Source organism: Rhineura floridana, chromosome 6 (assembly GCF_030035675.1).
Source record: "Rhineura floridana isolate rRhiFlo1 chromosome 6, rRhiFlo1.hap2, whole genome shotgun sequence".
Taxonomy (NCBI): Eukaryota; Metazoa; Chordata; class Lepidosauria; order Squamata; family Rhineuridae; genus Rhineura; species Rhineura floridana.
The window spans coordinates 139,024,601-139,034,182 of NC_084485.1; the positions used below are offsets into that span (position 1 = coordinate 139,024,601).

Sequence of the window (9,582 nt, forward strand, 5' to 3'; positions counted from 1 at the left end):
TATGCAACTAAGTCCTACTCAGAGTAGACTGACTGACATCAATGAACCTAAATTTGTCATGTATATTAATTTCAATGGGTCTACTCTGAGTAGGACTAGCATTTAATACCACCCATTGAGAAGCACTAATCTGACATCTCCTCTTTTTTACCTTGAAACTAAATTAACCTATTTAATTTGTTAACCCCAGATTTAACTCTTTAATGTTGGAAGGAGAAGGGGAATCAAAATTTGAATCCTATTAAGAGGTCATTACCAAGGATAAATTGTCATGCAAAGTAGCACATGATCAATATGATGAACAGGTAGCCCAGTCAACAAATTGTTTTTGTTTACTTTAATATTTACATCTCACTTTTCTGTAACAACAAAATAGCTGTTTCAGAAATGCCAGTGCCAAAAAGCCTCATGTGTTATATATTCTCTTTATTTCAGAATAAATCCAATACACCAAGTGAGAGCAATCTGGCTCTGCTTTGTGGTGGTCAAACTTCTGATCCAGCTGACTGGAATCTTGGGCAAGATGACAGCATTCTCAGTGGGAGGCAGCTTCCTCCATCACCAAGGAAACGTGTTCCTTCTAGTGGCTACAGAGAATCTCTCTTCATGCTAAACAAAGGAGGTTTCAACCATACCTGTAGTGCTGACAATGTAGACGTCCTTAAAACTCATACCGAATCTCCAAGCCCATATCAAGAAGCTATGCAGTTGTGTTCTCCAGCGGTCTTTCAAGTAAAAAAGACTAGATGGAATGAAACGCTAAGCAGTATCTCAACAAATGAGATGCCACCAAACTTGAGCCAAAATCCATCTACTCTAGTTCCTTGGGAAAGAGAAACTAGAAAAGAAAATGAAATCCTAGAAGAGGGTGGTCTTCTTCATGAAGTGGTGTCTTTGTGTAAAATGACTTCTGCATTCAACCATGGTTTAAACATTTCAGGGGACAGGTTTTCCAGTAGCAGTGGGAATAAAGCATAAGAATTTTTTTCGAGGGAAGAAATAGTGCTCCTGACAAAGACTAAGGAAGACAACTCAGGATTTCATATGACATAGCAAACCAAAAGTTCACAAAGGAAATTGCAGACGTACAGTTTTACTATACTTAATTGTTGGCCTTACATGTGCAGTTTCTCCCTTTCGTTCTGAACATATCTTTTGAACATACTTGCTGCATAAGCTGACAATATGGGTATCGTTGGGGATGTGGCCATAGCTCAGTGTTAGAGCACATGCTTTGCATGCAAAGCACCCCAAGTTCAATCCCTAACACCTCCGGGTTGATCTCAAAAAGACCCCTGTCTAAAACTCTAGAGAGCTGTTTCCATCTGTGTGGATCAGGGGTGAGGAACCTGGAACCCTCAGGCAAATTTCATTGGGGGGGAATACAGAGGGGAGAGAAAAAGCCTTGCCTGCAAGCAGCAGGTAGCTCTCAAAAGATTACCCCCAAGGGAATGTGGCTCTCACCAGGAAAAAGGATCCACACCCCTGGGTTGGATAGTACTAAGCTAGAAGGACCAATGGTCTGACTGCGTATAATACAGCTTCCTGTGTTCTAGATTCAAGATACTAGCTTGACTCTCTGTTTAAGCTACAGCTGGTATGTGGCACCTGCTAGTTTTTACCATTTCCCCATCCCCTGTGCATAAAGTAACATATCTTCCTGAGCGAACAAATGCAATGTTTTTCATCTGGAACTTATAAATCCTGTCAGTCCATGATCTAATTGCCTTAAAGTTTTAGGGACAGATTTAACTATTGTAAAGGATGAATTGCAAATAGTTGGAAAAGAGATGCCATTATTTCATAGCAGTGAAGTGCTTGAACAAAAGGAAAGGTGGGTCATTTCCAAACCCCAGGAACTCTTATGACTAATGGTGGTAACCCATGTGGCCATATTTTGCATAGCAGTGTGGTTATCACATGAGAGCCTGGTTCAGATGAAAGCCTGCACCACATGTTTGGCTTCCTTGATGATAACTGTTTTCACATAGCCAAACAGTATCCATCAGTGAAAAGGAAGTTCTTGTAATGAGTTAATCACCATATGAATGGATTGCTAATGGTTTCTCTGAATTTACCCTAAAATGGGGTTATTTACAAAGCAAGCACTGTGGCCCTGTCTTCCAAATCCTGAAAAGTGGTACTGTGTATTTTTGATCTTTTTGAAGTGCTGAAATACAATATGAAGTTTACAACTTTTAAAAAGTGTTACTCACTGATGTCGTTTTTGCATCTGATTTTCTAGAAAGGGAAAAGCTTGAGCAGAATAAGTAGGTTTTTATTGGCATGGAAGTTCTATGGTTTAGTATTTCGGTATTACAATGAATCCGCTGTACTTGGGTTCATGCCATTTTAACCTTCATAGGTAATGTTTAAAAGTCATGTTAAGGAATCAAATCATTGTTGGATGTTGTGCTTGAACAAATTCTTATGTTTCCTTTCTAAAACAAAACAAACTGATAGCAGCTGAAAAACATAAATACGCTAGTACAAAGGCCACACACAACTTCTGGGCTTAAATATAACCTTTAAAGAAATGTGTCCAATGCAACTTCACTTCCATCCAGAGCACAGGATTGACCTGTTACAGGATGCACCACAATGCTCATAAATGAACTTTTGAAATTTGTCTTCTGAAAAGTCTTCTCTTAAGAGCAAAACTTTGGTTCATAATGTCAGTGTCCAAAGGTCCCGTTCAAATTTGTCAGTGAAAGAAACATTTTGTAAACTATTGGAAGTAGTTCCACATATTTATAAAGTGGATAGTAGATTTTTAGGTGCTATACAAGTGACAATTTAACGTGGATGCCTACAGCAATGTCTCTTTTTCATGACCTTGCATTGTGGTTCCTCTGTTCTCTTCCATCTCTCATCTCTGTTGATGTTTATCCTTCAAATTATGAAATAACTGGTGGTGATCTAGATTGCTTGATTAAAGAGAGTAGTGTTTAGGTGAGCATTTATTTATATCAATGTGTACTAATGCAGATGAGGTGCATGTTCCAGAGCCAATGCATTCAGGGGTTTTCAGTTCTTACCTATGAGAAGAATAACTCTGCCTATGGAAACTTCCCTTTGCAATCACAAAGGGCTTCTTTAAAATAAATGAGAGCGACAAAATCCTCCATGGATGGTTTGTGAGTCATAGCTAAGAAGCGGATGGGAGGTGGGAAGAGAGAAAGCTAAGAAATGTCTGGCAAAACATGTAGGTTTTCATTGACTCAAGTTGTCAGTTGAATGTGCTTAGTGTTGCTGCGCTAATGTCAAATATCACTTTATGTAATTCTTACAGCAACATGAGTAATGTTTAGTCTTGTGGATGAACTTTTGAAATGCAACTTCATTTTGGCCTTGTTTGAACTTAAAGGTATGTGAGTTTGCTAGGGCTATTAACACTCACACTTTTATCGCAGATACAATTTTTAGAAGGCTAATAGTTGTGCCTTATGTTTTTGCCCTGAATAGTTGCTAGTTACCTTTCTTACTGTCAAAAAGGGCATCATTTTGCCAGAAGAATCGGAATAACAATTTCTGAAATCTTTAGCCAGCAACTACTCTGTTCTCCACCTATTGTAATGTAAAATTCTCCATAGCCCACATCTGTAGCATTTTTATGTTTACTTTAGTGTTGTAGGAAAACAAATTATTCAAGTTCTGCTTCATTACCATGTTTTACCCACTATGTAGTTAGTGTTCTGAAATCACAGATTTTAATATGACCACAGACTTCAGGTAAACCTTAAAGTTTCTCAGGAATCCTAATAAATACATCTGCTTTGGATCATCAGATTCCTTTCTTTTCCTGTGGAATAGTGCATTATTTCATTAAAATTTCACTTAGTTATTTAAGACTGTAAAAGACTATTCAGAACTATTCTAGCTTAATGACATCGGGGCTGCAAACTAATATTTTCACATTTTACTTTAGTTTATTAAATTCACCACGTTTCTATCCATTATTGGAACCTATCATGATATTCCTCAGATTTGTGGGATAGGAAATCATTAAGCCCCGTGTCATAAATCCACAAACCTGAAAGGTTCTGACAGCATCTAGGATCTCTTGCTGTGTGGCCCAAAAAGGGATCCATCCACCAAGGGCTTTTCTTGACTACATATATATACTCCAAGAATGGGAAAAAACTATAGCAGTAATGGCTTCAGAGTTGCCGATGAAGCTAATGAATAATAGACAGTTATGCCGTTTCCTTTCCAACCCCTTGAATAGGGCTCAGGACCACAAAAAGGCCTTTGCCAAGTTTCAGAAATGAAAGTTGCTTAAACTAGCAGAAGATTTTAAGTGTTCACCTGTAATTCTATGCATGGAGAATGAGCTAGAATAATATGTTGGTCACAGATTGTAAAAGTTATGCAAAGAAATGAAATTCCTTAAATCACCCAATTTTTTGCATAGTGTTAGAAATAGTGAAAGAAGTTACATTTTACTGAAACTTGTACTGTTTCCTAGCATTTCAGTAAGTGATATTGCTGCTTTTTGATTGCTAAGAGTTGGGTTATCAAAAGCTGTCAGTACTGGCTAACTCTGCTCTCAGAGATGTCAGCAGCAGTTTTCCAGTTGATTGAATGCATAGCCTGCACTAATAATCACTTTTGAAAATGTTGATTTTCATAGTTAGAGTACAGGGTACAATCTACCAGAAGATTCTCCTGCGGAAGGTCCCATTAAAATTAATTTATTTCATTGGGGCTTTCACAGGAGAACTTCTGGTGGATTGTACTCAAATTATATTAGACAGATTAGCTCAAGCAGAAGGAACATCACTTTTTATTTTCTTTTTTACAGTTTGCCCTGCATTAGTTGTAAGCTTAGACTTAAAAGTAGGATTTTAAATATTATGCAGGAAATGAAAAATAGTAACTAGCTAGTTGCTAAATCAAAATCATTCATTTCCATAAACATCTGCTAACATTCATGTCCATCTGACCAGTGATAATTCAGGATCTTGCTATGCTACAGAACTGGAAAAGTAGTTCTGTTATATCAAATTTTTCTTCAGGTGTCTTTGCTCTTAATATGGCAAGGCTGGAGCTGAAGCTCCTTTTTCACATCAGTGACACAATGCTCAGTGCTTCTTGTAGCAAACAATGAGGTTGCCGTACTCATACTTTGATAAAAGTGCTGTGAGTGCCAGCATAAAACAGTTGTCATGGGCAGCAACAACAACAAAAAAGATGCCATTGCTCTATACCAGTGAGTTCCATCACACACAAAAATTACTGGTTATGTTTGTGTGCCATTCTTGCCTATATGGCTTGTTAGATGTGTTAGGCCTTAAACAAGCCTAAGATATTTGTTTCCTGTGGTGGAAAATCCAATTGGTGCCTCACACATTAACTTGGGGGCAGAGTTCAGTGGTGTGTTGTGCTGTTGTATACTTCCATTCATTTCAGTTGGGTTTGTGCAGGAGGACTGGTAGCTCAAATCTGTCTCTCTCCTCCTTGCTATCCTTAATAGCACCCCAAATCTGCAGCTGAGGCAGCCACCTCAGAATGTTGCCTCAGTGTGAGAGAGCAAAAGCAAAGGAGCAAACCTCTAATCTCCTTTCTGCTCCTACATGAAGTGCACTGAATCCTGGGCAGTGCAGTGGTAGTGTTTTTCAAGAGTACTATGACAGCTATACCTTCTGGAAAAGGATCCTTTTTCAGAAAACTTCTTTGACCAAAAGATAATATGCCAGGAGGAGGAATGGTCTATCATATCGTAGTTGGAATGGATTCAGGACAATTCTGAGTTCTTCCCTAACACCAGGCATAGACAAAATTGTGTGCATGTGAGACTATTCAATCTCTTAATTAAGATTCTAGAATCAGTATTAATATGGATGGGTTGAGGAGAGGAACAAGCACATCAAACTGGAAAATTTATTCTTAGTACACATCCTCACCCCCACCCCAATCCCAGCTATCATGATACATCTGCAATCCTATACACATTTACCAGGGACAAAGTTCCATTGAACACAATAGTATTTATTTCTAAATGGACATGTATAGGGTTACATTGTAAAGGAACTACCAGGATGTGAAGGAAAGTGCTGGATTTCAACAAAAGATGGATTTTGTGCAATATTTTTGCTTTCTTTATTGTGTATGTGTGTTTTAAAATGTGATTTATTTTGACAACTATAAACATCTGCTTTCTCAGTAGGTCTTTGAGATTAATTTTTTCTGGGGTGGTTTTTGTTTTTGTGTGTGTAGAGTTACATGTAGCATTTAATTACAGTTAGTCGATAAAGTACTGTACATTGTTAGTAGACAAATGGCATTTCTGTTGACTGAAAATAACCAGTGATGCCACATTGTTGTGCTATAATTACAAACAAAAGCTTTGCCAATTACTTAATATATAACAGAAACACACAGCTGATAATATCTGTATTCCACACTGTACTTTATAAGTACACACCAGGATGGTTTTTGTGTTTACTTTACCTGGAAATTTGGTTGCTTATTTTCTGTCCTTCCAACAAGGAAAATAATTTCTGTTCCATACAATTGATGCTAGGTGACAACTTATGGCAGATATTTATAGCTTCATGATTCAGCATGTGGCATCCCTAATTGTTTTAAATGATTGCTCAGATCAATAGATGTTGCCAGTATCTTTTGAATTGTTTGTTAATTATGTACATTTTTATATCCATGTATTTGATGTACATTTTCTTCTCATGGCCAAGTGTTTATCAAGAGCTATTTTAAATTAACATACTTGAATAACTGAAGCACTGTGTAATCTAGCTCTGGATCCAACTTGCCAACGAAGCATTGTGGTCAATTTGCTTTTCTGTAAACACATGCTACCTGTGAAGCTATTTCATTGGTGCAGTGAAAATCTAGCATGCTTGAACTTTTGCCTTGAAGAAGAGAAGGAAAAATGTCTCTGCCTTGAACAAAACAAACTACCATATATCTGGCCTTATCTCCAAACATTTTCATAACCATCTTTTATGCTGTTTTGGAGTGATCCTTGATATAGAACTCTGATATGGGCATTGTAGAATAAATAATGGTTTGAATTAGAATGTGTTTCTTGATCTCTTCTAACAATGCAGAGCTACCTAAATGAATCAAAACTGAATTATAAAGCCAGCTATGGTTGTTTCTTTAAAAAAATATCAAAACTGCCACCATATTTAGGACTTTGATCTGTCCTGATGCACACCTTAGCTTAGGTAATATAAGGTTATCCTCTAGGGCATTGGTTTCAGCTGAGGGTGCCAGGTCCATATTCTTGCCTAAGTTGTGTTACACCAGCACCATTTAAAAATTAATTTAAAAGAAAAGAGGGCTGGGGGGGAAGAGAGTGAGAGACCAATTAAAGGCGTATGGAGTTCCTTTACAGTTAACGGAAGAGAAATTCAGCAGGTGCAACTTCTCAGTTCATCTCACTCTTGCCTGACAAGCTTGCATCTCCTCTTGTACAGCTGCTGAACTATAGTGATCCTATCCTTCTTGTACTTAAAACCAAGAAGAATGGAGAGTAGCTGGGGGGAGGAACCACGGTTCAGTGGTAGAGCATCTCCAGGTATGGCTGGTAAAGAGTCCTGTTTTGAAACCCTGAGCCACTGCCCGTCAGTGTACTGAGGTAGTTGGACTGATAGTCTGATTCAGTATCAGGAAGCTCCCTGTGTTCTTATAAACATATACCTGGGTATTGTTAAAAATCAGTTCCATGTTGCAGGTTGGGGTTAAGGAACGGTCTGCAAGTGTTGGACTACTGTCCTAGAGTTTAAAGACTGGAACTTGAGTTCCTGTCCATAGCACCTCTGTATGCACTTTAAATCAACCGTTGATGTCAGTACAAAGTATTTGGTGAAGTCTACATTGCCGTAAAGTGCCCCACTGCATAATATGAAATTAAAAACAATTACCCAACTCAGAAATATTGCAGTAGTGTTGAGTCTTTTTCTTTGGCTTTCTTGTTTGAATTATTTTGGGCATAATAACAAAAGCTGCATTTATTGGGTTGTAAAAGATAGTTCAGAAATGGTACCATTCTGCAATGTTAGTTGTCTGTTTTAGCATATTTCTCAGCTTTTCAGAAGTTGAAAAAGTGGAAAGCCTTTAAAGTTGAAAATGGAAATAATTAAAATGATTTACACATAGGCAAAGTTTATGAAGTAATGAAGATCCACATAATACATTTAAACCACATCCAATTCACATTTAAAGCTCATGACTTCCCCCAAAGAATCCTGGGAAGTGTAGCTTCCCCCTCACAGTTATAGTTCCCATCACCCTTAACAAACTACAGTTCCCATTATTCTGTGGAGGGATTCATGTGCTTCAAATATGTGTTGAATGTGCTTTAAATGCATGGTGTGGATCTGCCCTAGGTATGTTATATATTCATTAGTGAATTGAAACAAGCTATATTAAAAGATAATTTTTAACCGGGAAGGGCATATGTTTTGCATGCAAAAGTCCAAAATCCAATCTCTGGAAAAGGCTATTGCCTAGAATCCTGAAGAGCCAATGCTAGTCTATGTCATCAGTACTGAGCTAAATATTAACAAATGGTCTGAGTTGGTATAAGGCAGATTCATTTGTTCCTAAAAGACGAAAGAGACCCAAGGGCTACCATGACTGAAATTTAATTATCTATTTTACTTACATTTATATACTGCTTTGTTGTAAAAAAAAAAAACCTCAAAAGCAGTTTACAGAAGGAATAACTATTGGCAAAATCAGTTAAAAACAGGTATTTAAAAACATTCAAAATAATAAAGCCAACTGAGTCAAAAACAGATAAAAAGCATAATAGCTTCTACACGCCTGAGTAGGCTTGCCTAAAAAAATGTTTTTAGCAGATGCCAAAAAGAGTACAGTGAAGGCACTTGCCTAATGTCAATAGGCAGGGAGTTCCAAAGTGTAGATGCTGCCACACTAAAGGACTGATTTAAGAGCAAAACAAGTAATATGTGGCACACACAACATGAAAAGCACACCTTGAACTTGGCCTGGTAGCAAATCGACAACCAGCGCAGATTTCAGAGCAGAGATATGTGCTGATAGGGTCTTACTCATGTCAGCAATCATGCCACAGCATTCTGCACTAACAGCAACCCCCAGATCAAGTTGTGCTGCATGGGGATTTCTGTGACCTTGGTTGACTAGCTGCCAGGTTTTTTTAGTTTTGGATTTTGGTTAAGAACCCTGACTGGTTGTGGGATGCTGAGTTTTCTGCCTTAATCATAGGAATCTTGTTGTGGTTGGTATGGTATTGCATTTAGGGAATCATCACTGTCTTTTGTTTTTCTTTTCTATTTGCATTTCATTTACCTTTAACCTCACTCCCTTACTTCCATAAAAGCAGTAACAGTGGTTCCATGTGCTCAGCTCAACCCCCTTAAAACCACAGATGATGCACCTTGTTGTTTGCATGACGGTTTGTTTCTTGCCCAATAGTGGTAGAGGAGAATTCACGTACTGGGAAGTGTGGCTGCAATTGTTGTTTCCAAGCTACTGCCTGTGAAGGTAGACCAAACCATGTGTGTTTTCTCTCTGTCAGTTATTACTCACTGGAATTGGATTGGCTGTCAAAGTGAGTTTATAGCAGTC

General features: G+C 37.9%; 1 protein-coding gene across 2 annotated transcripts in view; it reads left to right on the forward strand.

Moving 5' to 3' along the window:
• DENND1B (DENN domain containing 1B) overlaps positions 1-7,890 on the forward strand; it is a 333,504-nt gene extending 325,614 nt beyond the window's left edge. For both annotated transcript variants that reach the window (XM_061633956.1, XM_061633957.1), the window contains one exon: positions 436-7,890. In XM_061633956.1, coding sequence (XP_061489940.1) covers positions 436-978 — 543 coding nt within the window. In that variant the 3' untranslated portion in view covers positions 979-7,890. The remainder of the gene's footprint in view (positions 1-435) is intronic.
• Positions 7,891-9,582: the final 1,692 nt, after the last annotated feature.